The sequence below is a fragment of the Rhamphochromis sp. 'chilingali' genome (assembly GCF_963969265.1).
Source record: "Rhamphochromis sp. 'chilingali' genome assembly, chromosome: 6".
Taxonomy (NCBI): Eukaryota; Metazoa; Chordata; class Actinopteri; order Cichliformes; family Cichlidae; genus Rhamphochromis; species Rhamphochromis sp. 'chilingali'.
This window is the reverse complement of record NC_137933.1, coordinates 38,311,801-38,336,135: the sequence shown is the minus strand read 5'-3', so window position 1 is coordinate 38,336,135 and position 24,335 is coordinate 38,311,801. Positions and strand designations below refer to the sequence as shown.

Below are 24,335 nucleotides of genomic sequence, written 5' to 3'. Positions count from 1 at the left end.
TTATAGACATATTAACATATTTATTATGAATGTGCCTTTAAAGTAGCCTGAGTTTGTTTCCTGTGGCAGTTTTCAATCTAAATTCACCCCACTCGTCTACAAGCAGCAGAGTGAAGCAGCAAAGAATGTGCATGGAAGAAGAGTAAGCCAGGGAACAAAAGCTGCTCTTTGTTGTCAGGCTTTAGAGCTGAAGTGACAGCGAGCATGAATAAGGGTCAAAGACCACTGGCTGATTCAGAGGCTGGTTCAGCCAGTGGTTAAAAGAACTGTGCACACCCATACTGACAGCTTACACTTACAAAGCTGTCACTTACTTTTAAATTAGAATATTCGCTGATTGCATTGAAACGTACGTATGTGTTTGGATTTACTTATTTTATGGCTCTATATGATTTTTCATCAAGAAAAATGACAGAATCAATTAAGGGACAAAAAAGGGGTCCTTAATAAGCATTTCAAGCCTTTTCTAACACTGGCTTAAATGGTGCTGCTAGGAGGAGACTTCACTGGGCTACACTTTTGTGCAACCGTTTCCTAAAAGATAAGACGTTTTTGTTTTTCTGAAGCACATTACATGAAGCAATGGGCCCAGCAGTGCTGCTGCTGTCATGTTGATTTACAGCACTAACGCTGAGCGGCTACTGAATGAGTCTCAAAGTGAGATTCTATTTGTAATAAGTTGTTTGTTTTTTCTCATCTCACCACATGCAGCAGACACTCAACTAAACCCCAGGAAAGCTGAGTCAAAGCAGGAATGCGGAGATATTTTTCAAGGTTAGGTGGAATATGGGTCGTGGGGAATGTTCCTGAGGGTACATTTGCATTGGACCTTGCATACCTTCCCATAGCACCACAGTGATGCAGGGTGCATGTCTGTGCATGTGATTACATGGCTCCTTTATCTGTATCTCGACATACTCTGCGAGGAAATTGGAGGAGCAGGTGGAATGCTGCACACATTTCCTTCGGGGATATGAATAAATCAATAAAACAACACACATACGAACTCTGGCACGGACAAAAGACTGCATATTATTAAGTCTAAATCACCCCCAGTGTGGCCTTAGGTGATCGCCAAGGGCTTTGGTTCGCCATCAACGGCTTTCTTTTCCTCATTATTAAAAAAAAAGAAGTCAGCACAAAGGAGAAGCGCTTTCTGCAATGAGTCACACAACCACAGCAGCATTTGCATTTCTCAAGATGAATGGTTAAAAAAAATACCCTTCTCATTTGTTACTTTATCACTTTCAGTTTCCAGTAGTTCTCATATCTGCATGTGCTGCTTTATCTAATTTAATTTGGGCCATTGCCCATCTTCTGTTGTTCAGGAGTTTTTTTTTTCTACATGAGTGAAGTCTTTTGATTGTGCATCTCATCACTGACAGGAAACCGCACGCTACAGCTGTAAGGAGAGCAAGTTCGAGCTGTTATCACTACCTTTGATGGCTGCCTTCAGGCAGCAGCATGAACCCAGACATCACCTCTTTGTACAGATACAGGCTGAGAGAGGTGAAGAAAATGGTAACCAATGTCACAACCTTTTTACTGTAAACAGCGCACTGATGTATTCCTAGCTCAAGCACGCACATAAGCAATGAAAAAAGAAATTAATGTGAAATAAACAAGGCAAAATAACACATTAAAAATGGGTCGACCACTGTTAACCAAGCCATTTATAATAAATACTAACACTGAACCACCATTATTATCTTACAGGGCATGTAACAAATGAGCCTTAGTATCTCTCTCCTTTTTAATGTTTTTGTAAATTAATTATCACTTTATAGCACAAAGATTATTTAGTAAGATTATTTTAGTTTATATTTTATTCACAAAATGTTTTCATAAATTAATTGAGGTGCAAATGTATATCAGAGATACTCAAACGCATACATAAATAGATACACACACGTCTATCTAGCTATCTATAATGTGATATATACATATCTCTCTGTCTCTCTATACACACGCACACATACACACATATATATAGAGAGAGCGAGAGATAATGTGATATATACATATGTGTGTGTGTTTAACTTTAGCCTAGGTTTCTAAAGCCAACCAATATGCAGCATTATTCTTCCATGAGCGCGTAGGCTTACCTTGAATATTTCCCCCGTCAGTATTCGAGGTTTCAGGTCTCCTCGTGAAAATCACCACCACGCTTTATGATGTTCAAAGTCTTCACCTAACACTTTCGCCCACTGTTCCACTCGCAGTGAACCCACTAAAAATGGAAAAGTGTAGTTCCACACGCCCGGGATTCTCCAATCAAAGAAGCGAAAATGTTAACCGGGATAAGGAAAAGTTCATCCTGGACCGTTGCTGCTATTTTTTTTTCCCGGTAATTGCGGCAGCAGCAGTTCGAAACCGTGAAAACGTTTTTTGTTTTGTTTTTTAAAGGAAAGTGAGCGATTAAAAAAAAAGTGTCCCAGTAAAACGATAATTGAAGCCGACCACCGCGAAGCCTGTCCACAGATAACTAGGTGTCCGCGCCGGCAGCTGTCGAGTTTACTATAATAAGGGAACTTTTCCTTTAGACTTTCAAAATAAAACCTAAGCAAAATAAATAAATAAATAATAATTAAATAATGCAAAAAACTCATCTTGTAATCTCAGACAGATTCTATGTGTTTGTTAAAAGCATATGCATCTTTAAAAAAAACAAGAACTAAATTTAGCCATAGAGTAATTTAGTTACCTATATTTTTTAGGAAACTGAACTTGACTAAGTTTCAATTTCACACTTTGGTCATTGGTGCTTTTATTTTGAAGCCACGCAATTTTGTCCGTATCTCTCTCTCCCTCTCTTTAAAATTCCGAGTTTCACTTGACTGCTGTCACAGCAGCAAGGTGTTCAACGGAAAGCCAGACAGAGTGACTATCCCTGGATCTTGGGGGGAGGGGGGGAGCAGAAGAGAGCGAGAGAGAAAGAGAGGGCTGAACTGAAGAGGACAGGCGAGAATCCAATTACTCATTCTACTTCTAAGAACATTCTCAAGGGGACAAACCTCAGCACTGCATAGCTTTATTGAATAACTACCCACTTAATGCGATTGTTATTGGCATATAGACATTTATTACATTATGCTTTGTTATCACATCTTATAAACCTCCTAAAATTTATAATTGTATTCATATCGATTTATTTTGTTCACTGTGGGAAGGTTTGTTCTGAGTTGGGCATTGCTTAAAAGCGCAAATCAGTTATTCTATGCGTGCTTAAATGCCACTTAAGTAGGCTACTTCTTAAGTGCCTGAACACTTGAAAAGGCAGGCCTGTCTCCACCTTATCAATAGATCAACATGCCATAAAAGTGACTTATTTTTTGTGATACTGATATCAGGAAGGCAGTTATGACTGTACAACGTCAATGCCACAAGCAGCTGGCATGCTTTTAGACTTCAAATATCACCACAAACCACAGCTTCACCTTGGAGATGCTTTGAACAGAGATGCAAAGAAATCAATGAGAAAACCCCACAGGTGAAGTGCAAAAGACTAAAATTTTGTTATAATGTGATATTTAGCATGAACAACAGACAACCAAGGCCCTCGGTGTCCTTAATTACAAAAAACAAAAGTGTAACATTACGAACAGCTGTAACACTGTTCCTTCCTTGTGGTGTCCAAGATAGATTACATTCTATCAACTAGTTTATAAAATAATCTTCAGCTGCATGAGACTAGGAGAAGTATTACTCTACATATTTGAGCTGAGTTTATGGCTCAGCAGGCAATTCTTCCTAATCGCGACAAATTTTATGTTGCAAGATATCAAGCAACAAAGGCTTGAGTGTCTTACTACTGGCAACTTTCAAGAAACCCCAAAGCTGCACAAAATATAGACATAACCTTTTTTCAAGGTGCACACATGCACAAAGTGTATGCTTGTATATGTTCAAAATCTTTTTTCGTGCACTGTCTTGTGTGGAAGTATTATATGCAGTGGCTTGCAAAAGTATTCGGCCCCTTTGAACTTTCCCACATTTTGTCACATTACAGCCACAAACATGAATCAATTTTATTGGAATTCCACGCGAAAGACCAACACAAAGTGGTGTACACGTGAGAAGTGGAATGAAAATCATACATGATTCCAAACATTTTTTACAAATAAATAACTGCAAAGTTGGGTGTGAGTAATTATTCAGCCCCCTTTGGTCTGAGTGCAGTCAGTTGCCCATAGACATTGCCTGATGAGTGCTAATGACTACATACAGCGCTCCTGTGTGTAATCTAATGTCAGTACAAATACAGCTGCTCTGTGACGGCCTCAGAGGTTGTCTAAGAGAATATTGGGAGCAACAACACCATGAAGTCCAAAGAACACACCAGACAGGTCAGGGATAAAGTTATCGAGAAATTTAAAGCAGGCTTAGGCTACAAAAAGATTTCCCAAGCCTTGAACATCCCACGGAGCACTGTTCAAGCCATCATTCAGAAATGGAAGGAGTATGGCACAACTGTAAACCTACCAAGACAAGGCCGTCCACCTAAACTCACAGGCCGAACAAGGAGAGCGCTGATCAGAAATGCAGCCAAGAGGCCCATGGTGACTCTGGACGAGCTGCAGAGATCTACAGCTCAGGTGGGGGAATCTGTCCATAGGACAACTATACTAGATCTCAGTGCATCGTTCGATACTGTTGACCATAATATCCTATTAGAGCGATTAGAACATGCTGTAGGTATTACAGGTACTGCACTGCAGTGGTTTGTATCATATCTATCTAATAGACTCCAATTTGTGCATGTAAATGGAGAGTCCTCTTCACATACTAAGGTCAATTATGGTGTTCCACAGGGTTCAGTGCTAGGACCAATTCTGTTTACATTATACATGCTTGCCCTAGGCAATATTATTAGAAGACATAGCATACATTTTCACTGCTATGCAGATGACACCCAGCTCTATCTGTCCATGAAGCCAGATAACACACCAATTAGTTAAACTGCAGGAATGTCTTAAAGACATAAAGACCTGGATGGCCGCCAACTTTCTGCTTAATTCAGATAAAACTGAGGTTATTGTACTCGGCCCTGAAAAGCTTAGAAATATGGTATCTAACCAGATTTTTACTCTGGATGGCATTACCTTGGCCTCCAGTAATACTGCGAGGAACCTTGGAGTCATTTTTGACCAGGACATGTCCTTCAACGCACATTAAACAAATATGTAAGACTGCTTTCTTCCATTTGCGCAACATCTCTGAAGTTACAAATATCCTGTCTAAGAGTGACGCTGAAAAACTAGTTCATGCTTTTATTACTTCCAGGCTGGACTACTGCAATTCGTTATTATCAGGATGTGCAAAAAACTTGCTGAAAAGCCTTCAGCTAATCCAAAATGCTGCAGCAAGAGTCCTGACAGGGACTAGAAAGAGAGAGCATATTTCTCCTGTATTGGCTTCCCTTCATTGGCTTCCTGTTAAATCCAGAATTGAATTCAAAATCCTGCTCCTCACATACAAGGTGTTGTGTCCCCCACAAGCCATGTGGGGGACACAGCAAACATGTGGAAGAAGGTGCTCTGGTCAGATGAGACCAAAATGGAACTTTTTGGCCAAAATGCAAAACACTGTGTGGCGGAAAACTAACACTGCACATCACTCTGAACGCACCATCCACACTGTCAAATATGGTGGTGGCAGCATCATGCTCTGGGGGTGCTTCTCTTCAGCAGGGACAGGAAGCTGGTCAGAGTTGATGGGAAGATGGATGGAGCCAAATACAGGGCAATCTTGGAAGAAAACCTCTTGCAGTCTGCAAAAGACTTGAGACTGGGGCGGAGGTTCACCTTCCAGCAGGACAACGACCCTAAACATAAAGCCAGGGCAACAATGGGATGGTTTAAAACAAAACATATCCATGTGTTAGAATTGCCCAGTCAAAGTCCAGATCTAAATCCAATCGAGAATCTGTGACAAGATCTGAAAACTGCTGTTCACAGACACTGTCCATCTAATCTGACTGAGCTGGAGCTGTTTTGCAAAGAAGAATGGGCAAAGATTTCAGTCTCTAGATGTGCAAAGCTGGTAGAGACAGACCCTAAAAGACTGGCAGCTGGAATTGCAGCAAAAGGTGGTTCTACAAAGTATTAGTGATGGGTCGGTCGCGAACGAAATGGCTCTAGAGCCGGCTCTTCGACGTGAACGACGCGAGCCGGCTCCTTATCACGAGCCAGTTTTTTTGTTTGTTTGTTTTTTTTCTTTCTTTCTCTCACCCTCTCTCTTGCGCTTTTTTTCCGCTTCATTCAGCACGCGAGCCTTGTGCTTTACGCTGGGCAGAGGGGGGAGGGGCGGTAGTTACACTCAGTAGCACAGGAACAGAGCAGGAGGGAGAGACAGAGAAAGAGCCAGGGATAACAACGTCACATTAGAAAGGTATAGTAATCATCCACAACTATTTTCAGTTGCAGATGATAAAGGATTGAGAAAGTTTATTCATGCAGGTCCATATGACAGACAATATGCATGTTCTTTTTGTTTTCACATTATAATTTATATTTAATTGTGTTGTGGTTTGCAGTGTTTTGTGTTGTTTCACTTTAAATTTGTAAAAGGAAAAAGCTGAAAATTTAAATAGTTAAAAATTGAAATGTGAATAGTTGACTTTTGTATTATATGATTTATTTATTACATTTTATGTGGAGTGAATAAATAAAAGTATATTTACGGTGGCCCCTACAGACAAAGCACATACAAACTTCAAATCACGTACAAACCCTGAAGCACGTACAAACTCCAAAACACATAAAAAAACACGTACAAACTCCAAAACACGTATAAACTCCAAAATACGTATAAACGCCGAAGCACATAAAAACTCAAAACACGTACAAAAGGCAACAGAAGTGCTCCAGGATGCTAGGGGCAGTGTTGAACTTTTGTTACCTAGTGGCTACACAAGCCAGCCAGTACCAACGACCGGATTTGGTTTCTGGTAAAAACTGTTTTTTTATTATTTGACTATATATGAATGCTTGTGTATAAATACACAAACAATACACATATGCTTTCATGCTTTCAATTGTGTAATTTAAGTGATCTAGGTAGCTCTGTTTTGGAAGTTCAGTTCATGCTAGAAATGTGTTTTGGAGTTTGTACGTGTTTTGTCTCTAGGGGCCACTGCATATATTTATATATAAACATATATAAATAAAACCACTTTTTTTTTACATTAGTAATTCCTTTTGTGCATAATTTTATATTATTGTTAATAATAAATTAATTAAAGCAACAAAACAACCTGAAGAGCCGGTTTGGAGCCGAAAGAGCCGGAAATCCCATCACTACAAAGTATTGACTCAGGGGGCTGAATAATTACTCACACCCCACTTTTCAGTTATTTATTTGTAAAAAATGTTTGGAATCATGTATGATTTTCGTTCCACTTCTCACGTGTACACCACTTTTGTGTTGGTCTTTCACGTGGAATTCCAATAAAATTGATTCATGTTTGTGGCTGTAATGTGACAAAATGTGGAAAAGTTCAAGGGGGGCGAATATTTTTGCAAGTTACTGTAATATCCAAAACAAAAAAAGAAGTTGTGGTTAAAGCAGCATTTCCTTCTCAATGCTGTTTCCTTGTTAATAAAATTAGGTTTGAATGAACTTGACTCTGATTTGCATTGCACAAAACTGAGAAATCCAGGAAATATCTTGAGCTGCAGGTTAATGTTTAAACCCCCAGCACTGATATCTGATACCATTTCTTGTACTCACACAACAATTTAAAACCTATTTTCCACTGCAAACCTCTTAAAATATCAAATTTAAGCTTTTGTATTCCTCTGAAAAGACAAATATAGAAGAATAAGAAGGGAGAAAGAGAGAAGGAAATGGCTTGGTCGAGCACCTGGCTCCTATTTTCAGTTTAACTGTCTACATGATTGGTTGGTAATACGTGCATGTGTGTGTTCTTGTCTGGAGCTGAGTTTGTCAGCTGCATTGCGTGGGTTAAGGTAATAAAGGGCTCACTGTGTGTGCGGTGGCAGGTGTGCTTGGAATCATGCACACACCCAAAGACAAACACAAAGGACAAACAGGAACAGAACTAAAAGTGAGAGACCTTTGTCATCTAGAAGAAGTGCAGTGCAGTTTTGAAAGTAGAGGTGAGAGTGCAAGTCCGGTTGGTGAATGGGTGCCAGACAGACAATTGAGAAGAGGAAGAAAATGCTGATGAAAGGCAGCAGTGTAAGACCATTACGCATCTGCGCAACTTAGCTATCTTATCTTCCATCACCATGCAAAACCATAACAGACTACTCGAGTGGCTGAAGTCCTTCCTTAATACATGACCTATTAAAGGCTTTGTGCTAAACGGCTAAGGTGCAGCAGAAGAGAAAATATTTGATCATGTTTGCCAACATCAAATAATGTCCTGCGTATTCTGCCTCCTGAGTGTATTGGATATACACTGAATAGTATCCCCTGTGGAACGCTCCAAATGCAGTCAGAATCTAGGCTGAACTGCAAGACAATTACTTATACAATGCACGCGGTGATGTCACGTTGTGCAAATGTCAGCTTCACAGGAAAAACAGACAAGCAAAAAACTGTGTTTCAGTCAATCGTACTGCAATTATGGTTTCCCACCAGCAGCTACCAAAGAATGAGATCCAAAAGAAAATCCTCTTCAAGCTCAAGTATTATTTTGGAACAAACATGTTGCCAACACAATAAAAAGTAACTGTGCAAATACTCAGTAGTGGTAGGGGAAACACACACACCACTTTGGAATGAGACACTTGCTAAGGCATTCTGTTGCACTGTGCACACAGAAATGTAAGGCTCTAACAACTGTAACACATTTAGCTACATGTGAGGCCTTGACAAGTTTTTTCTTGTTTCACATCTTGTGTGACGTTTCACTGGTTCGACCATCTTGACCTAAATCTGAAGTGTTCTGAAATGTAATTCTCACTTTCAGTCTTGCTCAGACTATGTTAGCTTGTGATCTCTTGGTAGGTGTTTCTCACGGGGGCCCCTTTCTTGTTAAATTAAGAAACAATGGTCAAAGCTTTCTGGGGTTCTCAATAATTACTTTATAGCTCTGTCATAAAAGAGAAGCTAGCTTTTGCAGCAGAAACAACAGGGTCCTGAATCAGCTCTACTTGCCACAAGTTCATCTGACCTCGGTACATTTCACACCATTTTAAAACAATTATTCAAATGGGTATACAACAAAGATAGTTTAACTTAAAGTTGTTAGTTCCTGACACATAATTAGCTAATTGGATGGGGCTAAGGCACTTGAATTCTCTGCTTTGTCCCAATTGACTCTGAAGGCAGATGTTGGCGGTGGGAGTGATGTCACTCGCAAGTTCAGAAAAGACGCCTGGTCACAACTGTGCAACAGTGGTAGTGCATTGTACAAGTTTTTACAGTTTTGGTAATGTTCATGTGCACGACTACCATTTTGGACTGTGAAGTTGGGGTTTGTGGAGCTGAAAGTCCAACTTGAGGGAAACTGGGACTCAGAAATTCAGAGATCAAATGCAGCAGATCCATAAACAGCAGTAGAACTTTAAAACTTGTAATCTCTACTGCAACCTTTGTGTATTTCGTGTTATTGTGACTTGCTAAATAAGTTATAGACATGATCCATGAATGTGCTACAGGGGGGTTTTAACCACAAAATCAAGCACTGTGCTGTCTTTCTAATGATGCGCTACCTTGCTAAAGCACAAAACAAATTCTATTTTTTCTTGCTTTTCTCACTTCACTGCTAGAATCGAGTCACTGAGTGGAAAGTGGACAACTTGCAAATGACTCCCAGATCAGACATCCAACTTCTGGGGGAAATGGAAATCAGCACTGCATACAGGCTTTCTGGTTGTAGGAAAAGTGGAACAGACTACACAGGGTACCGCTGGCTGGAATGCTAGCCTGGAATAAAACAAACAATAACAAACTTGTCAGATATGAAACTATATCTATCAAAATGACTGAGCACAACTTTAAACCACTTACTTCCTTTTAGAAACAACCAGAGAGAATGAAGCAGCAGCAGGTCCTTCCCCAATTGATGCGACATCAGGTGAAATCATATAATAGCAACCTAAGGTTTTTCCAAGCAATCATTTGCATTGATAGCAGTTTCAACAATACTAAAAGTATTATCCTCAACTGTATGCTGGACCAATGGTTCTCAACTAGTGCACAATAATGTAAGCATAACTTCCTTAGGAAGCCAGTGTGCACAGCATATTGAGAAAAAAAATAAAAATAAAATAGAAATATTACAGTATAACTTCACTCCATTGGGCACATTTCTGGAAACTCAAAGGAGCTCATACAAAACTCTATTGTTAACCTGCAAGACACACTAACTCACTCAGGGGGCAATCGGAACAAGTCACATGTAATAAAACATCTACTTCAGGTGACATTACGGAAATCAGAAAAGTCAAAATCTTTAGATTTGTCAGTAAGCATGTGTTCACCATTTTTTAGCTCCTAAAAGTCTTATTTTACACATTTTTCTTGACAATAGCAAAATATTGCTGACAATCACCACACATAGCGCCAGATCAACAGATTCTCATCAATCCTTCCTCTTACAATCCAAGAAGTGAAAATATGCTGTTTGTCACATCTGTTGTTTGCACGCTTTTCCATGCTCGATCTAGATGTTTGTCTTGCAAGGTATGGAAGTATGTTTAACAAAAATCATATCTTAAAAATGTTCTCTGCATATCCGATTGAATACTGTGATGATAACTCTTGGAGAATAAAGCTACTTAGCGCATAATAACTTGTCACAAAGTGACAAGTCACAAATTGTTTGCACAATCAACAAAATGTGAAAATGTTTGCTCATCGTTCTAACAACTTCAACTCTAATTTCAGAATTGCGCAAAATAAAAACTGTAATAAGTAGCACCATATGTGAAACCAGCCACAGCTGCAGTCCAACCACCAGACAAGTGTGTCTGATTGTCAGCAATGAAAGGAAACCTTGTGTCTAGAAAGATAACTTACAGTTTACCACGTTCCTTGCTGGGGCCCCTGGGTGTCTCTGAGTGAAGACTTATCTTTGACATATGTGCACATTTAGCACATGAAAATTGGGTGTTAGGGATTTTAGATTAGAAGCTGCACAAGATGCTTCAAGTCCAATTATGAAAGCAGATAATGGTAAAGGATATTCAGACCATATATGTATAAAGGTTGACATTTGTGTTAAGTGTCTGTCCCTGGTTTTCTCACCTTTACCTCATTCTAAAAGCCTCTAGCTCCTGATTGGTTAGTTCATGGACAAGGGCTCAGAGGGAGGAAATTTACATGGTGGTAGAGATGAAATGTGAACAATAAAGATGCTTCTTATAAAGTTATCCATCTCCCTCTTACTGATTCTTCTAGATAAGACAGAACTGCATGTGGACCCACATATAACAACAGGAGTTCAACCTTATCAACTAAAACAGTCATGTTTGATTACTGATTTAATCTCCCCCAGCCTATTACAAAATAAATATGGTCACTGTCTTTGTAACACCACCAAACAAATCAATAAATGAAAGCATCTTATTTTATTCTGTGAAGGTGAAGTCAATGCTGAAATGCATTATGCTTAGAGACAAGGTGGGGGAGGTTGACGGATTAAGGAAGTGTGAGAAGAGACACAATAGACAACATGCACCACGATAATTAGTATTGTGTAGTAGAGTGTGTATTATGTATAGCAAAACAATCACCTTACCACTTAAATAAATGAAAAATAAAAATTAACTTATTCACTTGGAACATTCAAACTGAGGAATTCATTTGTGAGGTTTTTTAAAGAAAAATATGCTTAGGAAATATTTCTATGCTAACATGAATTCAGTGGTGGTATACTTTCAAAACAAACAAACAAACAAACAAAAAACAAACAAACTTTCTTTGTTGTCTTTGTTTGATAGCAGCCTCCACCCTTTAGCAGACGATTGGGAGTACAGTACCTCCTCTGTATGTTTCTTTCTTCTGCAGTCCTCACCTAGGATGTCTGAACACCAGCAGTAAAATGTAATAACAGCATATTGTGTGCTGCACATGAAGTGTGAAGTGCAGTTCAGAGAGTTCAATGGGGTTTTTCTTCATTTCTGTTTCTTCTTCATCCTCTTTATCTTGAAGTCAGACAGAAGATCTGCAGGCTATGGGGGCTAGACACACAACAACACACATACGCACAGACAAGTCTGCCCCTATGCATTATTAAAACACTATTAAAGCAGCGTCGCACACAAGCAGTAAACCACACACATGGGTCCTCATCTGCTGGGCTTTATCACCATGGTGATGGTTGTGCAGCTGACTTGAGGCCAGCTGGTGGAGTCTAGCTGTGATGATGTGATGTGAGTGACATGTATGTGAATTAGAATGAGAGACAGAACAAAGAGAGAAGACATCACACAGCAGCACTGAGAATGAGCCTACCCATAAAACTGCCTGGAAGCACCTCAAACACAAGGCACAGCTCACATACAGGGTTTATTGATTCTTGTATTGATTGCTAGTCCCAATGAGCATTCATTTTGCAATTCATTTCAGCATCCTTAAAGTGGTAGGAGTAGCATTAACACTACAGACAGTGTGGCATCTGTTCCTTCCAGTCTCATATAGACTGTAAGGAGCGTGCTGGGGCAGGTTTGCTGTCTGGTTGGCACAAGCAGAGATATGTGTTTGTTTCATTTCATGATTACAGACTTTCTACTACCAAACATCCAGGACATCATTCCACGCTGACTGAATCACTCTTTTGAAGGACTTTCTTTTCTCACCTTACTCCGAATTCCACTTCACATTTGGCTAGGACAAGCATTGTTTGTACATAGAAACAACACATTATATTGCAAGTACTTTAACTCAGTTTTGAGGGGGTACAGGTATGGGCATTTCTGGGAATTCAAAGGGCTTCAGAACTTCCATTTTATTCTCGTGGGAAGAATGTAAGAATGTGGCATAATTGCAAGGTCAACACTGTGGACCTCTGAAATTATATTGAAGTGGAAGAAAAGAACATTTGAAAAGCACTTGACCTGGTACTGAAAAGTTAGATGAGAAATTTGAATTGGATTGCCATGTTTCTCACACGACATTTAGTACACAAATGAAATTATTATTCGTTAGGATCTCACAAGAGACTGAAAAAAAATCTATTCATCTGCAATAATTAATATTTGGTGGCATGTTTCTGTTTTGGAAACTCTCTGCATTCTACACAAATATAGCATAGAAAAGAACAGGCATCAGTGACAACAAATACAGCATCAAGTGTACTATAGGATTAAAAAGTCAGACACTGTATGAAAGCAGAGGCTGGCCTCCAATACTAATGATGTACTTGAATGTTCATTTAGTTTACTGGAGGGTTCTCTTGAGTTTTTAAGACTGTACTGCAAACAAAACAAAACAAAACAAAAAAAAGATCACTGACTTCTACCGTCACTGACAGTGGAAAATAAAACTTTTCACATTTTTGTCAGAATGGATTTAGTGGATTTTATTCCTCATCATCCCCCAAAACCTCTATGTTATAGACTTCTAAGTGGCATGACTGTATGAAATATTTCGAAACATTTCAAAAATTAGGCTGAAAGCTGAAAATGATAATAGGACGTGTAAAGCACACCGATCATGTGAGTTTGATGTTTACAACAAAGGTTACATGACTGTGTCGGTTGCACATCTTTCCTGTCTGCGGTCTTTGTCTTCATTTGTCTGTGTGTTTGTTTTTTATACATCTCTTGCTGTTTTAGACTGATGGCTATTATGAATGCCTGTTTTTTTCTGCTGAAATACTCGTGTTCCTCCCCCCAGTTTAACAAAATTATTTTTAATGTTTCATAACTTTCTTTAAACAAACATTTAAAGAAAACTGTATTTTTTTAAGCACTGAATATAAATTACTGTTGAGGCAGGAATGACTCTAATAATCATGCAGTTAACTGATAAAGCCTTAGACTTTGATGTATTTATTTTCTTTCCTTTTTCGTAATCCAGCAACCTGAGATTAGTCTCAATAGAATATCTAGACTTTACTTTCAGTTAATGAGCATGAGATAAACTGATATGTGGTTGCTAACACCATTGTTGTAGCTCTGGCTCCACCCTGAGGCTGAACTGTGTTATCTGCTCTGGATACTCTTCAGCTGGGTGTAGACAGAAAGTGCTGAGTATATGGCATTTCAAAACTGTTTAATATGCAGGACTGCTTTGTTTTTTCAACACAGGATTAAATATTTATAGTGATTTGCAAATTGCTGTTTTCTTTCATTTATATTCTAAAGACTGTACCAGTGATTTTGGAACTGGATTATAAAGCGTGACCACTTGTGTGAAAAGCAGTAGGAATGTATATACAAATGAATCCATTACCTGTCACTGAAAAGTGTCACCAGTGTTCGATCTGGGTGAGGGGGCACTAAATCCTCACTGAAAGTCACCAAACATACCTGCGACTGTGCAGACAGTCACAAAACATAAAAGTAAAAAAACATAGTCAAGTCATTACACATAAATATTTTAAGGTAGAATAACGTTATATGTAGTAGGTCAGAGCTGATTTAAAAGATTTGTAACATAGTTTAGAAGTTTCCAAAGGAAGGTTTTCAGGTTATCAGCTGCGGTTATCAGTTTTCCTTGACTTTGTGTCCACCTTGAACATGAGGCATAATTTTCCATAACAGATGCATTTTTATTAAAGGCTGACATATAAAACAGAATGACACAGCAGTAGCAGCAAAACACACAGACAGATATAATTAGAGAGAAATGCACCTGGCAGTTTAGTGTTACAGTCTTCTTTATTTACATACATGTTACTTTACATTTGACTTTGACTAGTACTCTGTACTAAGATTATAGCAAGACGTATATACGACTGTCCAAGCCACCAGGAACCAGCAGTGAAAAACTAAGATTAAAAAACAAACAAACAAAACATAATAAAGACCATTTTTCTCCATTATAAAATTCATAGTACTTGTACTGGAGTATCATCTAGTGATATTTCTCATCAAAAACACAGCTGATTAGGAGAACCAAATAGAGGAAACTCATTTAGGAGGGAACAATGAACTCACTAATATGCCAGAAAATGACTGCTGCCTCCAGCAGAGGTGACACATTCTTGCTATAATTGGATCTACGACACTTCATCAGATACGAGATAGAAATGAGAGTCGTGTAAAGTTCCTCCCCTTGTGCATCAATGGTCACGATTCATTAATTTCAGCCCAGACAAGTGACTATAAACGCATCAAACACACTAGCTGTCATCAGACTGGAGCATCTTCTCGATCTCTTGATCCCACTGGTCGTCTTTGTTGCCCGATTCAGTCACCACCTCATACTCCTGAAGTTCTTGCTGCAGCTCCTTTTCCCAATCTGCTGATTCGTCTGGATATGAAAGGGAGGAAATATTATGAGCAAAGCCATTCTCTTACAGAACAAGAAATACTTTGAGCTTAAAAAAAAAGGATAGGAACTCTTCCAAAGCCAACCATCAGGAGAAGGACTGTCCTTCTTGTCCAGCACCAGCTGCTCCATCTCTTTCCTTAGGTCCTCCTGGTTTATGGCCGTTGAGTCAAAAGCATCACTAACAAACTCGGACACTCCGGGACTTGTTGAAATCTCCTCATCTTCTTCATGTGTTGGCTATGAGGAAAACAGGCAGCAGAGAAAGAGGAGAGCGACTCTTGGTTTTTTTTTCTTCTTAACTTCTCAAAAGGTGGTTGGAAAAGTTCAACGTGTGCAGTGCTTTTACCTTCTGTATGTCACTGATGGAAACTGGCGGCGTTTTTGGTCTGACATTGTCTACAAAGAAATAACACATTGATATTACAATGGACTTACTCTTTAACCTCTGACCTTTGGATGGTGTCTGAGGTCATTTATCAAAATATGAGCACAAACCTTATTAGCTTTTACCATGGATGCCGCCTGATCCATTTAGGTAACTCTATAATACTATATGATATGACTTCTTTACCTTTCAGTCCTTAAATAAAATATCTAATTTGTTTACCAGTTCAACCAAGCAGAAAATAAAAAAGAAATGACGTTTTACATGTTTATATTGAATAATTAAAAAAGACAGATTTCTTTCCCTAATTAAACAATTGAATCAGACATTCAGATATTGTGTTGGAAGTCCACAAGTGCTTCCCAAACAGTCCACAGGTGCTTCCCAAACAGTCCACAGAGCTTCCCAAACCGTACTAAAACAGTATTTAGCTCCATTTTATACATTGTAGCAAAGTACTGTGACTTGGGGGTAGTGTTAAAAATATATGGAACAACTGGTAATGTGGGCTGCTCTTTATGTTTCCACCGGTTTTGATCCTTTAGCTTAGAGAGGAAGCCTTCATTACATAACATGCCTCTTCCTGGTGATCATCCTTTTCCTGGTTCCTTTAGCTTATCAACCAATCAGCATTCTATCTACATAAACCATCACTGTTGGGTAACTTGTTCTTGGCTTTTTGGACAACTGCTCTCAGCGCTACTGAAAGCCTTTGTGTTTGCTGGATTACAATTTCTCTCTCTCTGTAGCCAATGAGCTACTCAAACAGACAAGGACAATAAATTCCACATCAGTCTTAACAAACACTGTATGTGCCCATTTAAATAAGGGAGGAAAAGAGATTTCAGCGATGCATTAAGATGATTGGGTTTTTCCATTTCCTTCATTATTATTTCACATCAAATAGACACCTTCCTTTTATTCTGAATGCTGTTGCCAGAGTATCAATAAAGCCCAAGAAAAGAACACATGGCAGCAATTTCTGCCATCGATTCCAGTGTGTCAGAGAACAATTTAAAGTACTGCTGTTTGGATATAAAGCTCTCTGTGGCTCTAGACCACAAAAGATCTGACTGAGTAATCTTTATTGTACAAGTACTCTTGAATTCTCAGACCATCTGCCAACTTTTCCTAGAGAACAAAATAAATATAGCTTTTAGCTCCTTTCACAGTATCTGCTTTTACATTTTAAACTGATATCTTTCCAACTTTAAGAGAGAGCTGTGCCCCTTTCTTTCTTACATGGTGTTTAGGTGCCTGCAAACTGTAAAATAACACAGCCTAAGTTGCAGGACTGTGAAGGTCTTTGACTGTATAAACCACCTTTATAAAGCCATGATCAAAGATTTTGAAAAGAGATTTTCAAATCACTACATTTTAATTTTTCCACTGTGGAATTGGGGTTGTAAATCCGCCTGCCTTCCTGCAGCTGTGATACCACAAAGTTTTCTTGGTGATCTCTACCTCTCTAGCAGAGCTAAAAATTCAGACCTGTTAGGACGATGTCTTCAGGTGAAACACTGGCCCCTTTGTCCACACTATCGTTCCGCTGCTGCTGGGCTGCCAGGGCTGTGAGCTGAGCCGACTGCTTGATCAGAGACACCCGGTAGAAATAGTTCCGCCAAAACATCTCCTCCTTCACACTGTCAAACACAAACATGTCACCATCCATTTTTAAATATCAGTTTTAGGTTGACTCTGCTATAAATGGAGGCAAAAACAGGTACATTTGCACACACACACACACACACACACACACACACACACACACACACACACACACACACACACACACACACACACACACACACACACACAAATGTTTGAGGAGCACTGACTGTTTAGGAACCAGGTCAAAGCGCATGCGATTGAGGAGCTCATCTTCTTCCAGCATGACTGCAGCTAAAGGATACATCTGCTCCATGTCAAAGTGGAACTGAACACCAGCGGGAGGGTCGCGGAGGAAGTTCCTCTTGTCCTAGAATCAGCAACCAAACAGCTCAGTTTCTACTCAAAGCATAATTTATAAATTTAAATAAGTAAAACAGTAGCCACAAAAATAGCTACCCATTCATACATTTGTACTATATACTGTGCATGATGTCTTTGCTTACAGCGGACAGAGCGAGAATCTGTTGCTGGATTGTCTCCTCTTCATTGTAGCCGACCCAGGGTGGCACTGCTGCTTCTACACAAACATCAGAGCATGTGTGCACACACACATTCAGTCATGTACCATCAGTTCTCTGAGATGCACACATGTACAAACCTGGCTCTCTGTAAATAGAAGCTGCTTGGCCAGTAAGTGACGTATGCTGATAAAATCGTGATAATATCATTTCTGCTGCCCCTCACAGGCGCAATGTAAAAATAAATATTAAACAGTTTATCCCAGTCAGGTCTCACAAGACTCCAATTTTAAACAAAGTGTGTCAATTTCAAAGTGTAAGTCTTGCTTTCAGAAATTAATATTTGAACTTTTGATTGATATATTTATTTTCATAGTGGTTCAATAATTGACTTTGGAAAACATTATGACTACACTTCATTCACCTTGTAGCACCAGTTTAATTCTTCATTGCTCAGATTCAATAAAATTCTGGAAATATCATGCAGCGATTTTGATCCATATTGACATGATAGCACCACACAGCTGCTGCAGATTTGTCACTGTAATCCCAAAGGTGTGTAATCAGCGTATGTGGTGACTGTACGAATCATTTGAGGTCATCAGTAAATAACATTCATGCTTTAAAGTCTGGTTTACCTGATTTCTTGGCCTTCTTCTCCTGGACAAATTTCTCTTGCTCTTTTTGGAAGTCCCCTAAAAATGTCTACACACACACACACACACACACACACACACACACACACACACACACACACACACACACACACACACACACACACACACACACAAATAAATAGATTGGAAAAGCTGATGCATAAATGGAAAGTGTTAACAAAGCAGGAAGTCCTGAAAAAGTTATGATAAAATCCAGGATTTTACTTGCATATGAAAAAATCTGGAAACTTTGATACAAATTTTAAACTTTAACACTTTTAGACTTAAAAATACTTTGAAATTTTTTTTAAGTAATGTTTAATCTATGGAAGCTTTATTTGCCCCTGATATTTTTTATTGATCAAACTGCCAAAAATAAGAAGAGGGTGTGTAGACTATATACAGCACAGTGCGCTTATGTGTATAATCAAACCTTTAAGTCCAGAGGCCAATGCTACTTAATAATAATACAATACTGCTTATCCAGGTAAGCTCAGGCTTAACCCCTGGGTTTTCTGTACTTTGAAGGTGGTTCACTTCTTACTCGGGGTAAATCGCTATCTGGAGCAAGTTAAGATCCAGAATAGAGATCAGCAGATATGAACTCACTGCCTACTAATTAATCAATTCTCCAGAAAATAGCATCACTATTCCTGGAAGATCCCTCAAACTTCTGTGCATAAACAGGAGTCTAAAGTTTTCTTCTATAGCGTCTACTGTCTTTGTTTTCCTAATAAGAATCAGAAATAAATACTATAGATTTCTAGACACAACTTTATTCTTTTGGTTTTAATAAACAAACTATAAGTATTAATATCTGATCCTAAAATAGGACGCCGACAGTGTACTTGCTGAACTCATATGAAACTTATGTAGACTAAGCCAATATTTGAATAAAAAAAACCAAACAAACCTTTACTCTCAAACCTTTAAAGTTTGCAGCTGAGAATATCAAAAATAAAACTGCTGGGAGAAGGTTATGCTCATCTTCTTATTAGACTGCCAGACAGTAATCTTAGGTTTCAGAGTTCTAGGAGAAACCCTGGGTTAAATTAGCGAACTGATAACCAGCTTTGTGTGCCAGTTCGGGGAAAGCAAATACAGAAAACTGACCTACAAACCCACAAATGCACAGATGAACCCCACGCCGTTTTTAAAATCTGAAAAACCAGTCAAAAAGAATCTGAGAGCAACATGCCTTGTCTATGATGCCATCAATTTTTCCTTCTTCCACTGTCTTCTTGATGGTCTGGGCAGTCTCCACCATTGAATCAGAGATTTTCTTGGTGGCACTGGAAGCAAAACTGAAGATGTAACCTTCAAATGGAGAAAGAGTCTGTTAATAAAACCATTGCCACTGCAATAAAAGATACATATATGAGAGAACAGATTCTCCTGCAGTCATATTTGCTCTTGCTGGGAGTGAAGAACATACAAAAAAGATGAACAGGAAAGCCTTCAGGGTTCAACACAGAGAGAAAGACTAACGTCACGCTGAGTAACTTTGAGCACGTAGCTTAGAGTTAATTAAGAGTTAATCATCCAGATATGAGCTGTTCCTCACCGCCGAGTCCTGTGGACTGTTCCGAGTTTTCCTGCTCCGCCTCTGGTGTTCCATCCTGGTCAGCTGGCTGCTGTTTGTTTACCTCGGTTTGTGCTTCTACCACCTTCTCTTCCTGCCCCACATTCAGCTTTTCCTTGTCAACCGACGTCTCCGTAACGGTCGGGCCCTCCAGACCCAACCACGTCCCTAAACCTTTTAACATGTTGGTGGAAAAACACCGATCGATTAAATTAAAGATACGGAAAAACAATCTGCACGGACTCTCCTGACTATACAACCAGGAAATAAACTGACGTTTTCTTCTTCTGCGTTCTCGTGTGTGCACTTGTGCGATACTGCCACCCGGAGGCCAAATATGGGAAGTCTGGTTTGATGGGTTGTTGTTAGTGCTATGGTGGAATATATGAATAAAAAAAAACGGTATTTATCAGTAAAAACTATCACAAAAGTGTTGCACGTTGAAAGATCTACACCTTTCCTAAAGTAGAAAAATGGTATGTCTTATAAAGTACGTGCTCATTGTTGGCAGTAGAGGAACTACTACGTTTTAACGCAACATCCAAAAGAAGCTGCAGGTGGCGGTAATGAGCTGAGATTTGTTCCACTTTTTGCGGCAAAGCAAGATAAGGAGAAGGAAGATAAGGAAGATCGGTGAATTCCTGACGGAGGACTCGTACCGGTAATTTTGCAGTTGCTCAAAATTTTACATTATTATTATGTGTTTTATGTGTATTTATCTTGGGTATAGTTTACTACAGTTTATTACAGAAAGCTATGTAATCCCAGTCACGTGTCTTCAGCACATTAGGAACCGCTGTGACTGACTGACTGACTAGCTCTACCCGTGGGCTGTTTACTTGTAAGGGGACGAGTTTACACCACACTTCCTTTAAAAAATAAGGCATTTAAAAGTTCGTTAGTTTTAACGTAGTTTTGATGGAGAAAGGAATAATAAATATTGTTAAATAAATGTTATTTGACATGTCAAGTAAGGATCGGCTTTAATGGGAAGGGTAATTTTTTAGAAGCGGAAGTGTGGGCTCAGTTACTTGTGTTTTGAGCTGATAAGACGTAAATAGACCGGTTGAGAGCAGTATCCGTTACCAAACGAAATAATAGAAGGGTGGAGCTTAAAAATAACTATTATCTTGCTTAATTTATTAGTTAGTTTTGTGTGCTATTTTGCTTTTAAGGTGCCAAATGAAGATACTGATGGTGTTTGATTTTGACCACACCGTGGTCGATGCCAACAGTGACACTTGGGTGGTCAGGTAGGTCAAGAAAGTTTTACTTCAGCTCTTTCCATGTTTCTTTGTATTTATCTGTATGTATTATCTTGACAAAGATTTTCTGTTGCACTGCTCCTGCTACTACTCTGCAATTACTGTTTTATACTAGGACCTTAATACACCATTAGAGAAACACTATAGCTGAGTTATCCTGATTTCTCTTATTTATATATTCCTTGTGTCAGGTGCCTTCCTGATAAGACACTTCCTGGCTCTGTGGAGAATTCGTACAGAAAAGGCTACTGGACTGAGTACATGGGCAGGGTGCTGAACTACATAGGTGAGTCTGTCATGCTGTTTGTTTTTGTTTTACTACTTCCTGAAATCTGCCTTCAACATTTTCTAATCTATGCCCGCAGGTGAGCAGAAGGTGAGCCCAGACAGGGTTCGCAGTGTGATGGAGACCATCCCCTTCACAGCTGGAATGACTGAGTTGCTGACATTTATAGCAGAGAATAAAAGTGCCATTGACTGCATAGTCATCTCTGATTCCAACACCTTGTTTATAGAATGGATTCTCCATGCTGCAGGACTCCAGGCGGCTGTTGACAAGGTTTTTACCAACCCAGCTAAGCTCAATGAGTTGGGCCACATTGAGGTGCAGTGCTATCATTCTCACGCCTGTGATCAATGCCCTGTCAACCTCTGCAAGAAAAAAGTCCTGGAGCTTTACCTTTCTCTGCAATCTGATGCCGGCGTGGAGTATGAGCAAATCTTTTATGCGGGGGATGGGGGGAATGATCTCTGCCCTACTTCCTGTCTGAGAGGCCGTGATGTTGTGATGCCAAGAAAGGGATACACTCTGGAGAAGCTGCTAGCCAAACTGGAAGGTCAGGAGGGCAACTTTTCTGTAAGAGCTAAAAACATTGCCTGGAGCAGTGGCACTGACATTCTCCGGGAGCTGAAAGCAAGCATGCAGTCGTAGCCGTGGCACATGAAATATTACAAATATTGAGCCTGCACTGCAGGATCCATTGTGCCGCCTGTATTCTTTTTTTTTCATATTATAATTCAAAATTTTAGAATAGTTTATGAAATTTTTAACTTATTTAAAACGACAGCATTTGCACATGTAAACCAGTCTTTTAAAAAGGGTAATTTGTCTGCAGGGAAATTTACCTTTATCTTTTATCTTCATGATCTTTACAATTTTTCTAATTTTCCGTGGTGATCGAAAATAGAGGCGCCTGAAACCACTAACAATACATAGGCAGTGTGTCACAACGGCAGCTTTTACATGTGCAGTGTATGTTAAATACTACGTAAGAATTCAGTTAAGATTATATTTAGTATAGTATTCAAGATCTGTTGTTGGGGCTGATCCAAGAAGCAGAGATGAACCAGCAAGTTAACTTGATCTGATAAAGTAGAAGTCAGGGAAATTTCTGAGCAGATTTGAGACATGGATTAATTTTAGTCCCAGACTACAAGAAAAATTAAAAGATGTCTCCATTGAAATGTTTCTGGACTAGGGTTTCTAGAAAGGTTCATGTTAAAGGCATTTTATTAACCTGAAAACCTTAAATCAGTGTACTTCATGCAGTCTGCACTATATCTAGCCACAGTACTGTGCAAAAATATTGAGCCACCCCTTATTTCTTTATATTTTGGTGGAAAGATAGAAAATTGGTACAGCAGTTTATTGAAACATGTGGAAACATGCATGGAAATTAAGTGTATATATATATATATATATATATATATATATATATATATATATATAACAAAAACAGCATTTTTATACAGTTATAAACATAAAAAGTCAATATTTGATACGACCTTTACTTTTCAAAATTTTTAAGGTATTAATTTATTTTATTTTTTATTTTCCCCAAACCACGAAAGAGCCTCCTGTTTTACACACTGACTGATGTGGATTTCTTCTAAAAACACTTTGGAAATCAGCTCACTGGTACTATAATGCAAATTCATGCCTGTCAAACTGTGTCATCTTTGGTGTTTTTTACTACAGAAGTGGGGACATCATTGTGTTTTTGTGACAGGCTGCTAATAAACATGTTCTAATAATAGGCCAAAAGATAAAAATTTTAATTCGTTCTTTGTTTTGTGGGTCTCAACACACACTTGCTCAATTTCCCAACCTTGAATTAAGCCTGGTGATTAAACTCTTTACTCAGTGAAGACCTTCACTGATGTTCTTTTCTTTCTTTTTAAAATTTTATTCATTTTGTGAGCACCAGACTTGGTCTGTGTTTGGGAAACTGGCTGACTGGATATATGTTAATATTTCCAAACCAATGAACAAACAATGGGTTCTGGATATCGCATTTAATTAAATTTGGTTTATAGTTTACAAATGTTAGTTGTCTCTTCACATTATGACCGAAAGCTTAAAGCACTCCTACTAACTTGAGTAATTTTTCTTTATGAATCTGAGAAAAACACTATACCAGTTCTTCCCTGCTATATTCTGTGTAAGACATTTTGATTTCTGAAAAGAAAAGCACTGATGTTACTGATGGCATTATGGTGTGTTATATTTAAATGCTCCAGACAGTGTTACAGCATGCACCATACCAGGAACTTGAAACTGCCAAATGGCATGAAGTTGTCTGTCTTAGTGTAAACTGACTAAAAATACGTCTGTAAAAGGCACATTATAATGTAACTACAGTTTGATAAAATAATATTTTGTGTTGTTAATGTGTAATTCCAGTGATTAAATCAAATTAATTACCTTTTTGATTATTTTTTCTCAGGTTTTACTCAAATCCTTCTAGAGGCAAGTCTTACATCTCACCAGCAGTGATAAAATATTGGGGCCATATCTTTAAAGTATTATCTCCAATATATTTCCAAATTAATGTAGTGCAAATATTTTCCACTGCAGTAATTAAGATGGTTTTGTAACACTGTGATGGTGAGGTGAGATTTCAT

General features: G+C 38.8%; 3 protein-coding genes across 6 annotated transcripts in view; 1 reads left to right on the top strand and 2 right to left on the bottom strand.

Annotated features, from left to right (window-relative positions):
* Positions 1–12,082, bottom strand: part of adgrg1 (adhesion G protein-coupled receptor G1) — a 31,286-nt gene extending 19,204 nt beyond the window's left edge. For 2 of the 4 annotated variants that reach the window (XM_080885341.1, XM_080885340.1), the window contains exon 1: positions 11,955–12,082. In XM_080885341.1, coding sequence (XP_080741467.1) covers positions 11,955–12,047 — 93 coding nt within the window. In that variant the 5' untranslated portion in view covers positions 12,048–12,082. Of the gene's footprint in view, positions 1–2,105; positions 2,499–11,954 lie in introns of those variants that run through there. The other 2 variants (XM_080885342.1, XM_080885343.1) reach the window with 1 other exon arrangement.
* A 2,697-nt stretch (positions 12,083–14,779) lies between these two features.
* syap1 (synapse associated protein 1) lies at positions 14,780–20,452 on the bottom strand. Its single transcript, XM_080884753.1, has 9 exons — positions 20,149–20,452; positions 19,783–19,901; positions 18,567–18,633; positions 17,914–17,987; positions 17,638–17,777; positions 17,291–17,442; positions 15,761–15,810; positions 15,498–15,651; positions 14,780–15,393 (listed from the first exon to the last, which is right to left on the bottom strand). Exons 1-9 carry the CDS (start codon positions 20,348–20,350, stop codon positions 15,263–15,265), a joined length of 1,089 nt encoding a protein of 362 aa, XP_080740879.1. The 5' UTR covers positions 20,351–20,452; the 3' UTR covers positions 14,780–15,262.
* A 294-nt stretch (positions 20,453–20,746) lies between these two features.
* On the top strand, positions 20,747–23,146 carry phospho2 (phosphatase, orphan 2). Its single transcript, XM_080885380.1, has 4 exons — positions 20,747–20,827; positions 21,342–21,419; positions 21,623–21,717; positions 21,797–23,146. The coding sequence occupies exons 2-4, from the start codon at positions 21,349–21,351 to the stop codon at positions 22,360–22,362; spliced, it is 732 nt and encodes a 243-aa protein (XP_080741506.1). The 5' UTR covers positions 20,747–20,827; positions 21,342–21,348; the 3' UTR covers positions 22,363–23,146.
* The last annotated feature ends 1,189 nt before the right edge of the window (positions 23,147–24,335 follow it).

Bases quoted from the DNA above. Each gene is read 5' to 3' on its own strand.
- syap1 (XM_080884753.1), bottom strand. From the start codon at position 20,350: ATGTTAAAAGGTTTAGGGACGTGGTTGGGTCTGGAGGGCCCGACCGTT. The intron at 17,988-18,566 runs GTAAACCAGACT...ATGTTTGTGTAG, and splicing joins GAAGAAGGCCAAGAAATCAG to AAGCAGCAGTGCCACCCTGG. The intron at 15,652-15,760 runs GTAAAAGCACTG...TTTTCCTCATAG, and splicing joins CCATCAGTGACATACAGAAG to CCAACACATGAAGAAGATGA.
- phospho2 (XM_080885380.1), top strand. From the start codon at position 21,349: ATGAAGATACTGATGGTGTTTGATTTTGACCACACCGTGGTCGATGCC. The intron at 21,420-21,622 runs GTAGGTCAAGAA...TCCTTGTGTCAG, and splicing joins AGTGACACTTGGGTGGTCAG to GTGCCTTCCTGATAAGACAC. The intron at 21,718-21,796 runs GTGAGTCTGTCA...CTATGCCCGCAG, and splicing joins CAGGGTGCTGAACTACATAG to GTGAGCAGAAGGTGAGCCCA.